The sequence below is a fragment of the Anoplopoma fimbria genome, chromosome 23 (assembly GCF_027596085.1).
Source record: "Anoplopoma fimbria isolate UVic2021 breed Golden Eagle Sablefish chromosome 23, Afim_UVic_2022, whole genome shotgun sequence".
NCBI lineage: Eukaryota > Metazoa > Chordata > Actinopteri > Perciformes > Anoplopomatidae > Anoplopoma > Anoplopoma fimbria.
This window is the reverse complement of record NC_072471.1, coordinates 8,590,051-8,611,546: the sequence shown is the minus strand read 5'-3', so window position 1 is coordinate 8,611,546 and position 21,496 is coordinate 8,590,051. Positions and strand designations below refer to the sequence as shown.

The following is a 21,496-nucleotide window of genomic DNA, read 5'->3' as shown; positions in this document are numbered from 1 at the left end:
GTACTCAAACACATTTTTTATCTCCTAGTACAACCGGTACAGTAAGAGTGTTGTAAAGGGCCGCGTATTATCGTTCATCTCTGTGCTGCCAGAGAGCAGCGAAGACAAGCGCACAACTGTAGCTACACACACACACACACACACACACACACACACACACACACACACACACACACACACACACACACACACACACACACACACACACACACACACACACACACACACACACACACACACACACACACAGGCTTTGTATTATTGAACTCAAGAGGGGCATTCAATGACTACATCCATTCCCAAATCCCTAATCCTGATGTCATACATCTACAGTATTTATAATCTTAAATTCACTGCAAGTAGAAACTAGGACCAGCCCCGTGTGCCAACATGTATTTTCCCTGTAGTCGTGTAGAAGGAACAAATTATAGTTTTTTGGTAGGGATATATGTGCCATCACAATTTGATACTTTTTCTGAGCTTTAAACAGGCGTTAACAAAACAGTCTCGCCTAAAGACCCATTCAGTAGCTGTTCTTAAGCAAACTACAATCTTGCTCATAAAGAAAGCTCCAGAACAGCTACTATTGTAAATGGACATTAAGCTTAGATAGTATTTGAGTGACCCAGACTGCTACTTCATACTGTGTTTCTACTTCTTGTAGGTGTGGCCTATTTGACATCAGCTCCGGAGACGCTAATGTGACTCTCAAAACGCATGACGCATTTGCAACTAGAGGGAGAAGGAAGGTGCATATTCAACTCTGAGGACGCCCGTGAAATTGTATGGCATTACATATGGGGCACTACTGCAACATAACTAATGTAACTCAGTGTTCAATCTGACTTAATTATTGCACCGTGCCCTAAAATTCCTTAAAAGTATTTAGGTAACCATTGAATCCCTAATTGTTTTATATAAAAATTGTGTAAAATAACTGTCTAAAATAAGACATTAAGGGTATTGTAAATCTGTGGTGGAGGTACTGTACAGGGCTGGTCAATATATTTAATTGTATAAATAATGAGACTAAATATCGTCCCATATTTTTTATCGTAATATGGCATAAGTGATGCCTTTTCCAGGTTTTAAAGGCTGCATTACAGTAACGGGATAAAGTTTTCTAAAATTACAAAACTGTTCTGTTAATTGCCTTAAGCCAATTAGTCATTATATCCACCTTAGTGGTGATTAATTAACAAAAATATCAATATCTCATTGTGTAAATATTTTGTACGAGGACCAATAGTCAACCCTACAATAATACTGCAATATTGATATTGAGTTGTTTGGTCGAAAGTAATGTGCTGTTTGATTTTCTCCATTTAGTGATTTTCTCCAAATAGTCCAGCCCTCTAGTACGGCATGTGCTCTCTGAGTGCAAATACCACAACACACTGATCCACCTGGGAGGCACTGAGCTACTGTGAACCTGGACACTACATTGCTCATCTAAGCACAATTGACCAACTGATCCCCGTTCAGCCACTCTGAATTTATTCTGCTGAGTGAGACTATTCCCACACCGATACTTTGGTTGACGCAGTTTTTGAATCACGTAGGAGGGTATTTTTAAAAGTAACTTTTCATCACATTGTCTGGGCTGCGCTCCATGTTTTTTTATGTTATTGTTGTTGTTGTTGTTTAGCAGTTGTTAAAAGTGTAACCTAAGAGGGCTGAGTGATATTTTGTGTTGCTTCACTTGCCGGTGCCAACTAATTTACAGCGATGTGAATTGTGCCTTAATGACAAAAGAGCAGTAAACAGACCCTCCCGGTCTATTCAGAGCTTTGCATTGAGCACAGAGCTATCTGCATTGTGCTGAATCCTCCCACACTCAGTCAGACATGGAGAACTTACAAACAGCCTAAAAATGCCAGACAAACGGGTCACCAAGGCACACACTCGTCCTCACACCCACACGCCCAAAAACAATGCGACTCATATTCTATTTGGTGAACACATTTCATGACAAAAAAACTCTGAATCAACAACGCTTTCCCTGAGTGAGTTGTCAAAGAACTTGACAAATGGAAAGAGTGTGCTTAGTAATAAACATGAGACATGTAGCACTCTGAGCGTTGAAGGCCTCAGTACAGTGAAAGGGCACTTAAACACAGCATACATGGTACCAAAGCCTACAGGTGACAGGGGGAAATGTGTTCGTCCAAACACAACCAGGTACAATCACTGTCTTTATCTATCCGGCACATGAAGAGATAGCTCATGTTTTTTGTTTTTTTTATGTTCAGGTCAGGTCTAATGCATGGAGAAATACAGCCACTGAACATAGCTGGGGAAAGGGAAGTAAGGAAACGGTTATGACAAATCATACAAACAAAAATAACATTTTTTCCATAACCAGATATTACAGCTGGTTATTTCACACAAAATAGATATAGAGACACATATAAAGGAGAGGAAGACATTCCGGGTTTGGAAAATTGGGCCCCAGTTTTAGCGGCGGCACATTCTCTGTCCAGCCAGGGATGCAGCTGCCATTGAACTGTAAAAAGGGGGGGAAGAAACGTCTTCAGATGGTAAATGCAAAAAAAAAAAGAAAGAAATGGCGTCGTTAACAGCCATGAAGGATAGAGAAGACACATAGATAGATAAAGGAGACGTCAGCTTTGGCACTGGTCTTTCGGGAGAGGACGGATGGCGGGACAGACAGGAGAGATGGCAGACGGGGGAGGGGGGGGGGCAAAATGGCTGAAACAATGGTCATATCCAGGAGGGTCAGTTATACATCCTCACAACTTACCCGCTTTGTTAGAGTCAGAGGATGATGAGAGGGAGAGGAAGGGTAAGAGAGGAGAGAGTCAAGAGAGCAAAGAAGGGAGAGAAAGAAGAGAGAGAGAGAGAGAGAGAGAGCGACGGGGAGACAAAAGTACACAAATGTTAATGACTTAATAGGCAGTAAAAAATACGACTCTAAACAAAAACACGTGCGCTCACACACACACACACACACACACACACACACACACGTATATCTCACAATGGAGGACATTCGTTTACAGGAGCATCTGTAGACCAGTCAAAGAAAATAAAAAAGTCATCTTCTACAATGCAGTCCTGACCACATCTCGTGCAGCAGAGGAAATGAGAAAAATGCACTGAAACACAGCAAGACCCCCTCCATGGCCTCACATTCAGATGCTCAGTTACATTCAGATACATGTCGTTACCTCTTGAGAATAAAACAAAATAAGAGGAGGAAAAAACTGCACACCAACAATGAGAACCACGGCGGTATTGATCGATTCAAGATGCTGAAATGGAAATAGTGCAGGCAGCTCAAAAATGGCATGCAGTGTGGAGGAAGGCGCCAAGATGCAAGGTGGTGGGTGTGGCCTTAATCCCGGACACCGCTATGAAGAAGTCAGTGCAGTGGAAGAAGAAACAACACATTTGTCAACGTACAACAAAACGACACTCTCTATCGACTACATGGGAGGCAAAGTTATTGGTCATGACAACTCGATGCGCACTTCCGAGCAAATGACATTCATCATTTGGCACTGGGACATGGCAAATGCGCACACGCACACACACACACACACACACACACACACACACACACACACACACATTCTGCTGAAAGATTTGATTTGCAGGGTTGGGGGTTCCCTCTTTCTCTGCAGGGCAGAACACACCCGATCTGACCGCGAGTGTAATCTATGGGCGGTGTGTTAGGAAAGCCATCTATAGCTTCTGAATTGACAAAGTATCTTTGTGAGATTAATTGGGTTTTCCAGCCCGGATCAATAGTCTGACTTTGGCTCTGTGTCTGAATACAGTGAGGCTGATCTCTGCGCCTGGAGGCTGATCCAGCTTCTGCCTTCTATTGATCCCGCTCTCAGTGTGGGATGTTATGGTGTTGCGTACAGGGCTTTCATAGAGGGAGCTAGAGGTAAACACAGGAGGTAATAGCCTGTATGTGTGTGTCAATGGTCAGATTGGACTATATACTGTAATATATGTAGAAGAAATGTGAAAGGTCTACAAACCTACAGCTAGAAGACTTCCAATCTACAATGCTTCTCTTAAATATGAACTAATATATTAAATGCTGTTTATGTATGCGAGGACCCTACTATGAGACTATTTGGATGTCTGCTTTGGCGACATAGTGTTGGTTCTTTTGGAAAAAGCTTACTTCTTTTTCAACCTGCGGTCCTTCTCGGCCTGAGTTCCCAGCTTGCCCATCCCCATGTCCTGGCCCGCCATGTCTGCGTCCATCATGGTCGCTGAGAGAAGAGGAGGAACACGGGTTAACAGTGAACACAATCTGAAATTGATCCTGTATGATATGAAATAAAGTGCTGTATTTTGCGATTGATTAATATTATAATAATATTTATAGTTAAAGTGCCCGGTTGTATTAACTCAAAGAGACAGTTCTACCCTGACAAACAACACAAATTGCAAACCAGGTATTAAGTGAAACATGTCTCCAGGTCTCACCTTGTGGATCTAACATGACATGTCTGTGTGCCATATGTGCCATCCTGCCCTTCTCCTTCTTGCCAAAAAGCCGTCCGATGGAGGATTTGATGCCCTTCTTCTTGGGCTGCTTGTGGAGCGAGTCCTGGCTGCTGGCTACACTGCTCAGTGCGCTGGCCTCGGCCTCCAGAGACGACACGATCCTGAGGACACAAACATGCAGAGAAAACATGAGTAAAGCTTCCAGGTACATTTCAGTTCCACAAGGTTATTTCTCAAAGGTCAATTTTTTTAGATTGTCATTAGCAAGCTTGTAAAAAAAATGTGATAAATAATGAGTAAAGGCAGTTCCTAGAAGTTGTCTCACTTGTACATATCTTAATGTATATTTCATACAATTTTCTGTGCAGTATCCTCAAACTATTTACTGCTTTGCTCAACTGCACTTTTTAAGCTCATTCATCCCCACCACTTACTGAAGACTCATCTAATATACCTGCTACTGCTGGTGCTTTAAGTTTGAAAAAGTACCCAGATTATCTCGAGTGTGCTTCAAAAATATGCACGCAAAATTGCAGCTAAATTGGAAGCTTCGAAATAAACCATCTCATTTTGGTCCAAAGCTAAAAACAGACTAAAGTGCAGAAACGACTCCACCGACGAGATTACATGCGTCTTTAAGAAATGTTTGCACAGCTGACACCTACCCTCGTGCGTCATTGTGCGAGGAGGCGGGCAGTGTGTGTGTCATTCGGACAGTGCGTGGCGTTGGAGGGGGCGACGTCTCACACTTGATGGTGGCCTTGTCCTCGCGGCCGTCCTCGTCCACCGCCGCTATCTGAGGGGCGAGGGCAAAGAGAGGGACGTTAGACGTGACCCTCGGATGCTAGTAAATCACGCATTCAAAGCAACGTTATCATTAAATGACACTGTGTGTACCTTTCTCCTGTGTTTCCTCAGATCACTGGGCTGTTGGGCAGAGAAAAGACAAAAAGACAATTGTTAATATACACGTGGTAAAGCAGGGAAAACAAATTTTCATTCACAAATTATGAATGAAAGACTATTGGCTCATGCATATTATCTTCATACATCATTAGATGCTCATGAGCCTTTGCTCAATACCAGATCATCAATTCACAGATCAATACAGAGGAGGGATTGGTAAACAAGTAATTTGACCGTTCAATAAAATCAAAGCCTCTACGTAAAGGACACGTTTCTCTTGTTCTGGTCAGTTATAGAGGAATTTTTGTGAATTTTTATTTTATCAGAGTCAAATAATCTCCTTGATGGGCACATCTGGAGTGTTTGAGCCTCAGGTCAGCGTGGAGAGGGTTGGAGAGGAACTGAGCTGTAAAACATATTATTGTCTATTCTTGGAGAAACTGCAAGCCATCATGTGTGACATCTGGGCTGCATGATGACAGCTGACAGAGCAGGGCAGTTTCTGTCACCACTTTCTCTGCACGCTAATTTAATGCAGCAAGCCTTAATAAATTCATGTCTTCTTGAGCTACAAGGCTTAACGTGCAGAGATACTCGGGGCAGAACAGCTGCCTCACCTTAAGCTTCCTTATTTCTTTATACAAAAATCATATTTAACACTGTTTGAAGCAACCATCACCTATACAATGCAATGCATAGGCTGCTGTGGACATAAGGCAGCATTTGCCCAAGGGAGTGAGAAATATTCTATGTACAAAACACTTCTCTACTTACTTACAAAAGTGGTACGGTCTCTAAAAATAAATCTTAAATTCCCAGAAAGCCCCCACTCAGACTTAGCATATACTCAAACTCTAATGCAATGCTGCTGTGTGATGCGAGGACATCAAATCCCTTATGGCCTAAAATACATTTTTGGCCATCATTCAAAGCACCACAGACAAAAAATCTGAAACAGATAGTCGATTTTGCAATTCGGCGCCTCATAGAAAAACATGTCACATGTCACACGAGCTGCTGCTCTTATAATAAAACGGTCATCAGTCATTTCTTCAGTGTGATATCTCAGACACCACTTGTCTGTATGAGTTTGAACCTGATGACATAATACATCTCGATACCGTGTTCTAGCGTCACAAAAACAATCATACCGCTGGACGTGATGGTAAAGGTCACAACATATAATGAAAGAAATCGGTCGATATCAAAGATTTGACCAGTTTCATCTGGCATGTGTTTTGTGTTCTGGGGTTTTAATGCCGCTACCCAGTCAGGATTTTTTTATCAAAGCTCCACATAGTCTTACTCATCTATGTATCAATGCCTGAAGTGTGCTCTTTGTAAATATTTTAAGATTATAATCCTTTTACTTAGTTGATGGCATTCCTAGATTCACACACCAAACACACCAGATGTGTGGGGAAGAGCTGCTTGCTGTTAATTGCAGCCATACAGTACCTGCGTCTGTAAGCAGAATCATGTGACACGCTGACCTATTTTACAAAGAACCTCTTCATGGCCAGCAGCAAATTTTTATTTTATTGTTGTGGCAAGCCGCACTTTGTCGCTGCACAGTGTGTTTTTGGTATTATCCATTGAGCACACCACTATCTCTTTAGAAAACAAAGTTAAACTGATTGGGTTGATGATTTTTGGGTCTATTTTTGACCCAAAAGGACAAGTACAATGATAAAGAAGATGAGGCGCACTAATAAACCACAAAATGTCTACTTGTCTACATTTTGGGTCTTAAAATAAAATCTGTCTAGAGACAAATTACTTTTTTGCAGGAAGCAATAGCTGCTCCTTTAACAGTTGAACAGAGGTTCATTCTGTTGATGTGACCTCCTGTACTCACACTTCCAGTGATGAATATGTATTTGGAGTGGGAGATGTGGTCTACATGTAGTTAAGCAGCTCACCAGTGTCATGACTCCCATGCGCTCCATATCGCGGGGATCGCTTCGGGGATCAAGTTTGGGGGTGGAGTGTCCGCTGGGCGGGGAGGAGGAGGCCAAGGAGGAGGCGGTGGCTGAGGCGGTGATGGAGGCTCCGTGGTGGTGCATTCGAGCCAGGTTGAGGCCCTCAAGGCTGACACTGGCCACCCGGTTCTCGATCTCCTCCGCCCGCAGCTCCGTCGACTCCTTCTCCTCCTGGATCAGCCTTAGAAGACGAGAGGAAAAGTCAGCAGTAAGTATGTGTCTTCAAGTCACATTGTCATAAAGATTTTGCAATAAAGAGCTTATACACAGTGATATATCAGTGGAAATTTCCAGATTGACTGAAAAATATGGACTCTTTTTTATCAGCGTCCGCGCCACAGAGTTTAGTCTTATCTTTGGAGGTGGATTTCAGGAGATTTGCCTAATAAATCCTATTAAATACCTACAGTATAAGGCAAACTAATTAAAGGCCAAAGTGAGAAGATAAAATGACCTAAAGTCAAATCATAAATTGTGCCCATACCCAGGGTTTAACTTTGTAATTAGCCGAGAGCTCGACTCTTTGCATTCATGATCCCTATCTGCCATCAAATATTAATGAACTCTTCCTGAAAGAAATGTGACACTGTGTCTATTGACAGGGATGTAAATTAGCAAAGACCAAAAGCCATATTAAGAACCCTTGAAATTAAGAACTAAGTGGAGTTGCGCCTGAGGTTATGAATACTTATCAGCACAAGATAATTACAGCATTAAAAAGCAAGAGGCAGATCGCATTTCCTGAAACATTTTGTTGCATACAAGAAAAGCGTTAGGCTCATAGACAGGAAGAGCGACCTGCAGACGTGCTGTAGAGACAACTGTATAGTTGTATGAGTAGTATAAGCTTGACAGATTATAGCATGACAATTTAGTCAGATGTAGTGCATTAAGCCATATTTAACGATATGAAGAGGAAATGATGATGGCTAGAACATACTGATAAAAAAGGGTGGATGGGTGGATTATGCTGCAGGTTTGGTTTGAAAAGTTTCTCTGATATTTTTTCGCTTTCTTACCAAGATGAATACACACTGTCTAAAATCGTTGCTCTCAATTGGATGTAAAGATAATATTGGGTGGAATTTCCCTTAAGAAGCCACCAATTGGGGTAGAAATAGTAAAGAAAAGTTAAGATACATTCCTAAAAAGGTATTCCGATACTTGTCGTTACCTCTTGAGAAGGAAAAAAAAGAAATATAGAAAAAACTATCCATTGGAAACAAGGCTTAATCCAATAACAGGATATAACCCAAAAGTCAGAAAACTTTCAAGTAAACTTGAAAACAGAATAAAAAGGCAAAGCTTTCCAGGACATGATCTTAAAAACCTACCAAGTGCTACTTGATTTAAAGATAAATGGATTAGGGACACAATAAATAAAAGGAAGCAAACCAATACTTCTGGGAATCTGGCCTTTTTAGATTTAATCAAAACTGCAGTGTGCATCAGGTACCGAATCTCCTTGTTGATCGCGTCCAGCTGCTCCTGCAGCATCATAGCCAGAGTTTGTGCATCAGAGTGGCCGCTGGGTGAGAGCAGGTCCATGGAGCTGAACAACGTTTCCCTGTCGTCGTCATCAATGTCGGACATCTCTGTGTCGCTCTCGAAGTGGTGGCCTCCCAGAACCCCTAGCTGTTGCGAACGCCATTCATGCTCCCCCAGCGACTTCGCCTGCAAGCAAAGACGGGGAGAGAATATGAAGAGCAGATTATATAACTTCAGATTTAATACATTTAAATATCTAGATGAATAAGAGGCATTTTTTTTCAGATACTCACAGTAACATGTTCTCTCATGTGATCATGTAATGACCAGCTCTGAGGTTACGCAGTCCCTACACTTCACTTTTCTTACATTTGTCGGAGACATCGTCTGCGGGTTAATGCACCCAAACGTAACTACCTGAATGCCTTATTAACCACTTCAGTAAACAGAAATATATGTAACTGAACAACATGATGGAGAAAACTTATATTGACATACAAATGTTCTTAGTTGTAGCCTGAGAGCACACATTATTATCCTCTTAACTAACTTTTATTGCCTTATAATTTTTGGACATAATAAGCATTGTGAGTTTATTGTCTCCTTTAGACTTTTAATCTAATTGAAAAGGGTAACAATTTACTATTGGAACCATGTTTTTGCTGTACAGTATACTGATATTTGCTGGACAGAATTCATTTGATCCTGGTAGAGGTTAGTCTGTACTCTTCCCCTCCCGGTGGATAATAAAATCTGTTTGCTACTTTAAAAAGAGATGAGACGGGCTGATCTAATTATTGAACCCAACCTTTAATCCCCTGGTGATAATTTGTTTCTATCTCTTACAACATTTAAAGCCTACACCAGACCTGATGCGTTTTGGCAGGGACTGTTGCAGTCTATCATCACCAAAATTGCAAAATCACACCATCACAAGCATGAGTGACTGAGATCTTAACTTGACTATATCAGTCCCCATGTTTGCTCTTTATACTATGATCCAGTTTAAAGGGCTTTAATAGATATCGACATAATGCAAGATCTAGGAATTCTCAAGGGAATAAAAAGAAAAGATGGTAATCAGATTTTAGCATCCTCACCAAAGGTTAATTATATTAGCATATTGGATACTTTGTGCATCTAACACTGCATTGCAGCCTCAGGGAGATTTCTACAGGGTGTGCCAATTTCTAACTGGCTGTTTAGAAGTAGCAGAGGTAAAAAATAGAAACAGAAGCATTTTACTACTAAGGCACAGACAGATCGAAGGCAGACAAATAACGACTGTCGCTCACCTTGGTTTCATGCAGACCCACTCGACCTCTCCTTGGTCGCCGGATGACCTTGGCTGAACGGTAGTGGTCCGACTGGGTTTCAGCAAGAGATCCCAACGAGAATCGGAGCTCAGCTGACGTGTCCAGATGAGACCTGAGAAACAATGTTTATGAGTAATGTTACACCTTAAGTTACCTAGAGTGTGCCTACACTAAAATATCTTCATAGCTCTGCAAATCTATTTATTGATTTCTATTACATTTATTTAAAAAAAAAAAAAAAAAAAATGTGTGTGGGCATAAGAAATACATTTGAGAACCTACTTGTATGTCGATTCTTTTAAAATGTAAATACTTTGTGTGCATTGAAGTACAGTCATTTACATCAGGAAATACATTTGAGAATCCTTCTGTGTGCATTCAATATTGACTCCATATTCAAAAGATGAGACAACTAAAAATGATATGGTAATGTTCACAGTAATGCAGATAGTAAAACCAATCAAATCTTATGTTTGGGTACCTCAAGCGTACCTAATAGTCACAATGATGTGGTGTTAAGTGTACTTCTTGACAGACCAGCGTCCATTATGCATGCCTCTATGGCTGCAAATTGTTTGTCTATGGAGGAGATTAAGGCTGCTAAAGTCAACACATCAGAACTGTTATATTAGAACCTCATGCAGCATGACAAGGAAGCCAGAAAACATCCAAGAATAGACATGGAGAGTTCAGTGATTCTAGTGTTTCTAACAATAGTGCAGAGCAAATTGTTTCATCAGTGACGGATGAAATAACAGGACTCCTACTGGAGAGAGTATATCTGCTTTCCAGCATTTTCTGTGCATCCTGTTACATACACAACTTTAGGTTGGATCGGTTATACTTTAATCAAATTTCTACTGGATCTTATCCAGTCAATGACATCCAATAACAAAGTAATGGAGACGCTTCCTTGACCGTAGCTATGTGAAGAATCTATAAAATGTAAGGCATTCATGTCTTCTTTTTCTTGAGTCTACTGCTCGACTCTGAGATAGTTTGAGTCTGAGTCCAAATACTGATTGTACTCAAACCCATCTTGGTTTAATGTAGTTACTTAACTCTATTTATGCTCCCGAACTCCATTGAACTGAATCTAACTTTTGTGTGGACCCATATCCTAGAAGCACCAGACTGGTTAAAACGCCACTTTCTTTGTACGGATTGGTTGTCAATTTAATGGTGAAATCCTGCAGAAATGTATTGCAGATTGTCCTGTGGTAGTAAATAAGTGCAGCAGATGCTAATCCACATAAAACTATTGACCAATCATTCATTATCAGTTTTCAAACATTTTTATCACACTCGTAATACTAGGGCTAACTAGCTTTACACTTCAATGTGAGTACAATACTGCTTCTTTATTTGTTTTTTACTTCCTCTGCATGGCTCATCAACTGGTGCTCAACATGCTGAGTTTTTGTTTTGGACGTGAAACCTAAGTATTTTAACAGTATGTATGTAGCCATAAAGGGGTATATTTAAGATCACGTTCACAAAATATTCTGCTTTAAAATTCATCAGATGGAGACTGTGTTTTCAACCAACTAAAGGAGCTAATGTAAGATTAATTAATTAGCTATAGCTACATTTCAGCTGGCAAAGTCATCAATAACTGGCTTAGAAGTTTTGTCTACTTTTGTCAATCAAGGACCTCTTGTTTAAAAGTAAAAATAAACAAGTTATTAAACAATTCAATTATTAAAAGTATTTGGAGTTGTAAATCTGACACCATTATCATTCTAAACTGCATATGTTCCATGCTATAACAAAAAGCTTGAGGATGGCCAGCTCAGCAAACAGCCAATTTCATAAATTCAAAGTTCAGTAGAGAGTTTCAGGGTCCAGTGGTATAAAGTCTTGTACGGCTTCAGTATCAAATAATTACAAGCCAGCAAAAAAACCCTCATATAAGTCAAACATTAATACACACACTCACACACACAAACATACAGCCATCGTACCGTGACAGGGTGGGTTCTGTGAGGGAGCCTGCCCTCATTCTGAATTGGTCCAGCTCTGATCTCAGTTTGTCGATCTCCTCTGCCAGATGTGTCTGGACGAAACAATTTGACAAGATGTCATTACAGGACCGTTATTCACACAGTGGTCATATAAGTGCATGTCAACACTGTAGCGTGACAGCACTAAGAGCCATTGGGACTTATTATCATCATATTGCTGAATACTAACTGACATCGTGACACTTTCTAGTGCTTTCCAGATTGCTTGTGAAATTCATCCCATTATCTTTCCCCATGCGGGAAGCTCATGAATATTCAACAGCAGAGTTTTATAGAAAATGAAAATATTGCCCAAAACTAACATCATTATTTCTCTATTAAAATGTACTTATTAAAGCAACCTCATTAAATGTAGGAGACAAAAAAAAAATTGATCTCTGCAACCTACTTTTTCATGGATTGAATCTTCGTACTGTTTTCTGTAACCTTCAGAGTCCTGGATTAACACATTCTGAAAAAGAGAAGGTAAAAAAGAAAATCACAGGTCAGAAAATCCACCTCCTCCTGACGTTCATTGGACAGAAATGATATCGACAGCCAGCTTTAACCTTCTCTTCGAGAGCGGCCATTCTCTCCTTGAGGTGGAGCTGCAGACGCTCGTTGGACTCTGTGAGGAGTCTGTCCACCGTGTCCGAGAGGCGCTTGTTGTGCTCCTCGTTCATCTTTTCTCTCTGTCGAGCCTGGAGGGATTTATGTGCACAATTTAAGAGTTATAATTCTACAGACATGAAAAATGTGTCTATAACCCCTTCAACATATCTGCAGTAAAACTACTGGTTACTTTAAGGCTGTGGCTCCCAACTGTTACGATCCTCTCCCAACTGGAAGCCAAGCAACGTTGTTTTGTGACTCCCTATGAATAATCACTTTTAAATGTCTACCAGTTGTGGCAATTACAAGATTTACGAAGAAAAGAAAAGGCTAGAAATACGCAAGTCATTTGCATAAAAAGCCAAAGAAAGTCTGAAAAATGAACATACTTCTGTGCAGTAAAAATATGTTTTTTCGTCTTTCACATCTGGTTAATAATCTTGTGATCCAAGCTTGCTGATTTAAAGGGACAGTACTGTGGAAGCAAGGAAGTGATGGGGGTCTAGTGATGGGGTGGATTTTTGCAATAAAATGTGTTTTTTAGGCTCTGTTTATTTTCTGATGTTTTAGCAAGTTTTGTACGTGACGAAATCCCTCGATTCCAACAAGCTGATCCAGACTGCATCTCGGTGTGAACATAACAAAATAATGATATCCAACCCTACCAATTAAAGGTTAAAATCAGGTTAATAGTCTGCTAGTTGTGCATATCTAGCCAGAAAAAAACTACTTCCTGAGGTTACAATTATATTTCAAACTCTATTCTCTCTTAAACTGGGAATCTACATGAGATGCTAATGTGATATTTAATAAGCCTTACATTGTTGCATCATTTGTGAGCATTTTACAAATCATTATACCACCATAGTGTGTGAAACATTGATTTGGTCGAGTGTCAGTGCTGACAAATCAGACAATGTGTCATCGGTCGCCTCAAGCTGTCATGCTCATGCAGGAGTCGCTGCCCCGTTAGCGTTGCCTGGCACGACGCCCCCCTCGCTGACTCACCCGAAGCAGCTCCTGGTTCTTCTCCTCCAGCTGGCATTCCAAGTGCCTCATTCGCTCCTCAATGCTCCCGTGACGCTCTTCCGCCTACAGACGGATCACAGAACAGACAGGACAAAGAGAGGGGCGCGATGATCTGCATGTTTTTGACAGCGTGAAGGGCAACAAAGACAAAGCAGTGGCGACGACACAAGCCAAAGCCTCTACCCCAAAAAAAATCAAAGATGGATGTCTATCGTTTTAAAGCATAACAAGGAAAGACAGAGAGCTGGTTGAAATAAAAGAGTGACAAGGAGAGGGATGGAGAACGAGGCCACCAAAGGACAGAATGAATGAGGAAGAGAGCTCCTCCAGCGCTGCCAAGTATGAGCTCCAGCCAGAAGTGCCATGCAGCTGTCCCATGGTGGTTCGAACAGCCAGAGCAGAATCCCAGTAAACACGCTGGCCACAAAACATTAATAAGATAAAAATGAATGAAATCTGCTCTCTACAGGAATTGGCAGTAGCTGCGATGCCCTGTGGGACTACCTTCCTAAGTATGGAGTTCATGTCTTGGAGTTTAGCTTCCATAACAAAGTGATAATCATCGGGGGAGGAAGAGGAGCTGGAGTCAGACTATGTGGCCGAGGGAGAGGAGGGAGAACATGTTGAAACGTCATGACATGACACCACGTGCACACTTACAACACAGGTATAGAAACATATCTAGAGACGAGGGCATCTGTGGGAATGTGTCAACAGTGCGTGTGTTTATGTGTGTGTGTGTGTGTGTGTGTGTGTTAGTTCATACCTTGGTGAGGGCTGCTATCCTCTGGGCCAGTTCAGCCTCTACCTCCGGCAGCGTCTCGGCTTTCCTCATGGTCTGCTGGAGTTTCTGCTCTGCAAGCTCCAGCCTCTCCTGTAGCTGCCTGTTCTTCTCCTCCATCTGTGCACACAAACATCAGCAAGTTATCATTCAGAAGGTGTATGAGATATCGCATTCTGTGAGTTCTCCAATAAAGTTTTGTAAGAGTGAATAGTTAAAGTTTCTGTGAGGAACTTTTAACTTGTTATGAAGCAGTCACATTTTAATACAGTTGCCTTTATTTGACCTACTTAAGTAAACAAGACCCTAAGTGCGAGGATTGGCTATTTCTTCTCAGTTATTGTTAATGCTTGTGAGGTGAGAACTCCGTGCCCGGCAGCACTTTACTTCGCTGTGCTGCTTTGCTTTGCCTTGGACTGCTGGGAGCCAACACCGACACCACGTTGCTGGAGACTCAGCCCCTATTGCTTGGCCCCATGAAGGGAAGGGAGGCACAGGAAGAACCAGAACCAGGACTGAACGGGACAGACTGGTGCTGGGAAACACTACTGCTTTTTTCCCAGAGGGATCGCAAAATGATCAGCTCACAATCGTCGACATAGAGCTCGCAATAATGGCGAACAGTGGGAAAAGTCAAATAAAAATAGAGCAGATCAAAAAAACTGAGAGGCCTCTAACTTAAATATGATATCAAGAACTTATAAAGTAAGGTAATAAAGGCCACTCTGTACAAAGGACATAACACAAGGATTAGTTCCTGGGATTTGTGTTTTTTTTTTGCTCCTGTTCTAGTTTATCATAATAAAAAATAAACTGCCTGTGAATGTGAATCATTCTGATGTCAGCAGAGCTTCATCGCCTGGTAGAAAATAGAATCACAGATATCTTTAGTAGGAGGACTGGCTACTGAAGGCTCTGGCAGCGTGCCTCAACCCTTCTTCAAAATAGCACCATAACAGAGTCAGAATAGCAGCAGCTCTGCACTCGCCAAGAGTGATATAGGCAACTTTTACTCAGCAGATACCGGTAATTGTCCTGATAAGACTTATTCAGATACATAATAAAGATGGAAATCAAACCCAGCATTCAGTGACGCTGCCACCAAGTGACTTGTATTTCCTTGTTGCGTGTAAAGACTTCTCTCCCTGGCTTCCTCGGGGGTCTGATCAGTTTTAAGACTCTTTTTTGGGGGGGGCCTGTCTTGGCAGCCTTTGCCATCAGCGACAGATGCTCTCCTCCCCAAAGCATCGGTCCTGGCAGCTCAATAAGCAATAATTAGACTGGAGAGGGGTCAGGGAAATTTTCTGTCTTTACCCGTATCACCCGACACCCACTGGTAACACTGGGGAGACATGACAGTGTGTTTTTGTTTACAACACCCTCCCTGGATGCCCTTCAATCCATCCTTTTTTTTTTTTTTTTTCTGTGGCCTTTTCGCTTGCCATTTCTTCTTATCCCTTCATCCCTTCTGTAGCAATGGCCAAGTCCACATCCCCTAAATAACTCATCTTCAAACATCAGTGGCCAGATCCCGGGGTTCAGCTTCTGGCACAACAACAAGTAAACTCATTACACAGCCGGAAAGGAAGTGTGTTTGTGTGTGGTAGCGGGAGCTTAAACCCAAAGGCTTTGGAGGTTATTTCTGTACGTTGCGAGGGCGTTTAGGGATGCATTTATTTTGCAGAGGGGTCCCTTAGTCAACTTGGTGCTCTTGGTTAGTTGTGTACAAGCAGAAATGGGAAAACTTGACTCTGAATAACCAACAAGAGCATTTATTTTGAAAGGAATAAATTCTGTGAAGATTGGTAGCAGTCAGCAGCCAGTTAGCTTAGCTTAGCTTAAACTACTTGGTGCCTGAGCAACTTTCTTGACAGCAAAGCCAAAAGGACACTTGTGTGTCTCTTGGTGTCAGTGTGCTCCCAGGATTACTTCTGCTCATATTAGTGTGGCATTCCTTCTATCCCTCCAGAGATCAGCTGGTGCTTAAGCCTGTACTCAGGAAAATATCACTCAATCTTCTACGGCCTGGCAATTTATCTAATTGGCTGCAAAGAGCCATCAAGAGGAGAATTAATTTGTATCATTGCTTTGTCATATTGCACAGCATTACATAAGTTATGAAGATGACTTTCAGCCGTGTGCATCTGCTCAAAGTAAACATTTAAGTAAAAAAAACATCAAAATCCCTTTCCCGGTGCTAATTTCCCTCAACCTTATTTGACACAATGTCAAGAGGTTTTCTCATTGCCGAACCTCTGTGGATCAGCTCTAATGGCTTTGTAATCTGACGGGAAGCATCTATCTAACACAACCAGCTGTATGCACGATTAATTATTTTCTGAATTAGGAAAATGTCTGGCATTTTTTAACTCTGAATGGTCCATTTCAGCAGCCACCTGGACCCTAAATAGGGCAGAAAATATCAGTTTTGAAGCTAAAAAACACAGTGTCTTGATAATCTATCAGGGTTAAAGATCAACCAAACAAACACTCCTTGTTTTATACAGACCTGTCTGAGGAACGCCTCCTTGTTGGCCAACTCGTTCTCCAGTTTGTCGTTGATGTCGTGCACCGAGGTGGACTCTCGTTGGGCGCTCAGGTAGCGCTTTTCCAAAGTTACGATCCTCTCCTCCATGTCCTCTTTCTGACACATGGCCTGCAAGCAGACCCACATAGTCAGAGCAATCAGAGCATAACGGAAGATAAAGACGAGAGCATTTATAAACTATTTGGGCAAGTTCTCCTCCACTGAATAGTTTTTTTGAAGAGAGGGCAAAACTTTTCTTAGTTTTGTCTTAAATTTCAGCTTTCTTTGGTCACCTGCAGCTCTAACTCTGGTTTGTAAACTCACAGGAGGCTTATTTAAAAAATGCTCCATAATTTCATTTCAGCATGTTATTATAACTAATGACTACATAAGCATAAAATGTCCAGAAGCCATCACAGGTTTACAATAAAGCTTTTGTTATCAGATTAGCATTTATGACAGGAGCAGGGTATAATCACAAGAAACAAGTCGAATACAAAATAAGACAAAAGCTTCATAAAGAACAATCACACAGCTGTGATCTTTGTATCTGTCATAAAACAATGTTCTCCCACATTATCTCTGAGAGCTCATTTCCTGCATGGGGAATTGCTGCATATACAAAACCCATGCAAGCACATGTGGTTTCAAAACCACAGAAAAAGTGTTGTTACCTAAGAGAGCTGAATAATTTGCTGCTCTCAGAGGAGAAACAGGAGGGTAATAACAAAGGGTCGGTTCGATAAATCCATGTTTGCTATCGGCCATAACCACTGCCTCTGCCTGCATCGTTAGCAATCGATTGCAATTTCAGCCCATGGCTATGAGGGGGGTTATCTTATATTCATACCCAGTCCACTTCACCGGCATCCACCTCAACAGACGTAGACTGAATTGGCTTATGATTGGGCTCCTTGATTGCCAATGTATGACACAAACAAGTCTCATTTCTGCAGGAAAGTGGCATTTGACTGGCTGGTTTGATGCTTTACACGTCGACACTTTAGCTTGAAATGGTGTTTAAGGACCAAACAGAGGCAGATGCAGAAACAGCTGCTTGTTTTTGTTTTTTTTAATCTCAAGTGTTAGTGTGTGTCCTTGAGAAGTGTTTATGTAGCCTACTGGGGTCTTTTTGTTTGTCTGTTATATTTGTAGGATTCACTTGCTTGCGTGTGATTCTTGTAAAGATTCTTGTTAATAAAAGCTTTTTTTTTTTTAAATTGCGTAACACTTTCTATGAAACCAATGTCTAAACATACTTATAAATGTTATAATCTGCGTATAGCACTGTATAATTATATTTATAAGCTGGCATTCATATTATTATTGCTTTAAAATAATAATCATACACATTATAAAGCATTTTATAATGACTTATAAGGTCATAATTACTTGTCACTTGATGACATCAGAGTGTGCTGTAATACCTTATAATCTTTATACCGTATTATAATGTGATTATAAGAGGCCAATTTTTATGTAAAAATAAAATCTATGCAAGATTTGTACTTTACATTAACTAAACAATGACCACTTAGAGTAACTTATAATGACATAATTTTGCATTATAACAGTGACTTTAATGCATTTATAAAGAGATAATTATCTATTACAATTATTATAATTATAAACACTATGATCCTTGCAAAATAAAGTAATTGAGGGAGCAAGCAGCAATTATAAAATATTATGATCATCATTATAAAATGCTATATAATGTCTTATGATTACTATGAGTGTTTGAAACTACTTATATAAGTATGTTTATAATGCATTACAGAAATGGGCAAAATAAACAGTGCTACCAAAATTTGTACTTTAAAGATGCAGTGTGCCTTTAATTGTGTTTGTGTGTGTGAGAAATACATAGTCATAAAGAGCGAGTGTGAGAGTTTATGCTAATAGAAGCTTTTTTTAAACCACTGCTGGCTCTCTTTGATGTCTCCCTTGCAACTGTTATTCCCTTGCAAATGTGTGTGCGTGCATGCTTCTCCCTGTCCCCAGTGTGTGTGTGTGTGTGTGTGTGTGTGTGTGTGTGTGTGTGTGTGTGTGTGTGTGTGTGTGTGTGTGTGTGCTTTAACCTCTTTGATGTCCCTCTGGTACTTGTTGTTCATCTCCTCTGACTTGATGAGGTCCTTCCGGGCCGTCTCCAGCTCCTGCTCCACCTCGGAGACGCGGGAGGAGAGGGAGGACATGCGTTCCTTCATCTGGGCCAGCTCGTAGTTCTGCTTCTCCAGCAGGTCCTGCAGCTCCACCACCTGACTCGCCTCGTGGGCCGACTCCAGAGAGCCGTTGGACAGCCGCTGGGGTAGGGGAGGAGAAAAACGGGACAACAACTTTAGCTTTAAAATTATTCCATTGTACCGCATAGCGTTTAGTTGGGTTTTGGATTTGAAAGAAATACAGTTCTGGATTGTTTGGTCATTCAAAATATGTACATCTTGGCTATTATATCGTCTTTCTTGTTTAGTGTCTTGTAGCATTTGGTTCAGGACACTTACAGTGCATGAATAAATCAACAATCTAGGAGCTTCAAACACACATTCTTGTACAGATTTCTCTCTTAGAAAATGTGTTTTGACCACATGTGGGCTGAGAAAAAAACAATAAATACTAGGAACAGAAATTTGACTTTAAAATGCCAAAAAATAGAATCATTAGCATTGAAAATGAGACAGGTGAAAAATCTAATTTCTGATTTGCCCCGGCTTCCTGTGGCGCATTGAAGTGTGTCTTGAGAAATCAGTGTCTCTGCCACTTCAGATACCATTTTCCTTTTGGAGAGTTACACACGTTAGCACTCTAATAAATTCAAGTTCAGGAGCTTGAGGCTTTCGGATCGTCCCCCTGCTTTGATTTGGGATGGCGACAAAGACTGACTGAAGATCACTCCAGACTCCGCTGGAAAAATTGCTTTGACACTTTGCATCATTAATATGATTAGGTTTTGTGCTGAGTTCTCACTCTGCTGCAGCTCCACAGGTCTCTGCGTGAGGTAGAGTAATGAGGGGGATGCCAGAGAGATCCAACTTAAGCTTAGAGCCAAAGCTCTAATATAACGCATCAGAAAACAACTTGATTATCGCTGCTAAATAACACATCTCCTCTGAACGCAGCTTTTACACAACACACAGCTTTCTCTTTATTCAAATGTAATTATTGTTAATCAGATGGAAGTGAGGATTGAGGGAAAAGTGATCACTTTATTCTCCGTCTCTCTCTGCTGTATCGGGCCCAGCTGCCCGTCGTCGGCCGTCCATCTGCGAGGACAAACCTTAATTGGGCCTCTCCGCCTGCTGCCTGTGATCAATGATTCACCCAAGCAGCAAACAAGACCCACTAAATCACACCACTGATTTTAATATCAGCGCTCTCGCACCGGGCCGCTCTCATAAAAAGGACCAACTTTAAAGATTTAGCTCTACTTTATTGCAAAATGTCAGTCCCACAGATGATACATTATGCAGCAGTGGCTTCCTTTATTGTGCTCAGACACCTGTTTCACAAGATTTAAAGAGTTTACAGTTTTTTAGAGTTTGGACAAAGTTGTGCTTGCACATGAGCAGATACAATTTTAAAGGTAGGTCACCAGAATTACAAAACACTTTGTCATACTTACCCCCAGTAGAGCCAACAGAGTTTTGTTTCTATTTGCGCTGGTTTTAGATATCAACCTCCACTTCTACACCAATATAGTGGAGGTGCGTACATTTTTTTTGTGGTTATATACATATAATACATACATATTGTATTTTCGAGGAACAATGAAAAAAGAAAAAACTAGTCCCTCCTAATTTGTTCATAAGACTTATAATATGTTAACAAGTATTAAAAATGATTGTTATTCATGCTTTTGATTTTTTTAAATGTATTTTTCTTTACAAAATGAGGCATCATTGTACTCGAGTGGATTCAATAGAGTTTCTTTGGTCACACGGACAAAACATGTTTGATAAAATTCAGGGTGGGTACTCTTAATACTAATGTGAAAAATAAATGTCACAAATGTCACAATTTCCTGCTATCTCTACAATATAATTTGAATATAAAGAACAGTACGTGCACAAATTTTTGTAGTATTTTTTTGTCCGAGTTTTGAAAAAATCCATCTCTGAGATTTTCAGCGTTGCACTCGAGCACGTGCTGTTCTTAAGGGCAATTTTGAGGTACCTATATCTCCTTTGAGTACTAACATTTTATGCTACTTCATACTCCTATTATATTACAGCGGGATTTATTTCACAGCTTTATTTACTAGTTTTGTAGTGAAGTATTTTTTTATTCCACATAAAAAAATATAATTTCTCCCTTTTCTTTATGTGATTTTATGTGACCAACCATTTACATAGAATTTTATGAGA

General features: G+C 40.8%; 1 protein-coding gene across 1 annotated transcript in view; it reads right to left on the bottom strand.

Moving 5' to 3' along the window:
- The window catches only part of ppfia2 (PTPRF interacting protein alpha 2), a 151,642-nt gene that overhangs the window by 11,035 nt on the left and 119,111 nt on the right, over positions 1 to 21,496 (bottom strand). The window contains exons 7-20 of the mRNA XM_054624255.1: positions 19,217 to 19,438; positions 17,118 to 17,264; positions 14,594 to 14,728; positions 13,807 to 13,890; positions 12,756 to 12,887; positions 12,596 to 12,658; positions 12,148 to 12,239; positions 10,163 to 10,295; positions 8,836 to 9,053; positions 7,320 to 7,560; positions 5,389 to 5,418; positions 5,157 to 5,287; positions 4,471 to 4,652; positions 4,163 to 4,253 (exon numbers count right to left, since the gene is read on the bottom strand). Of these exons, the coding sequence (XP_054480230.1) occupies positions 4,163 to 4,253; positions 4,471 to 4,652; positions 5,157 to 5,287; positions 5,389 to 5,418; positions 7,320 to 7,560; positions 8,836 to 9,053; positions 10,163 to 10,295; positions 12,148 to 12,239; positions 12,596 to 12,658; positions 12,756 to 12,887; positions 13,807 to 13,890; positions 14,594 to 14,728; positions 17,118 to 17,264; positions 19,217 to 19,438 (1,901 nt within the window). The remainder of the gene's footprint in view (positions 1 to 4,162; positions 4,254 to 4,470; positions 4,653 to 5,156; positions 5,288 to 5,388; positions 5,419 to 7,319; positions 7,561 to 8,835; positions 9,054 to 10,162; positions 10,296 to 12,147; positions 12,240 to 12,595; positions 12,659 to 12,755; positions 12,888 to 13,806; positions 13,891 to 14,593; positions 14,729 to 17,117; positions 17,265 to 19,216; positions 19,439 to 21,496) is intronic.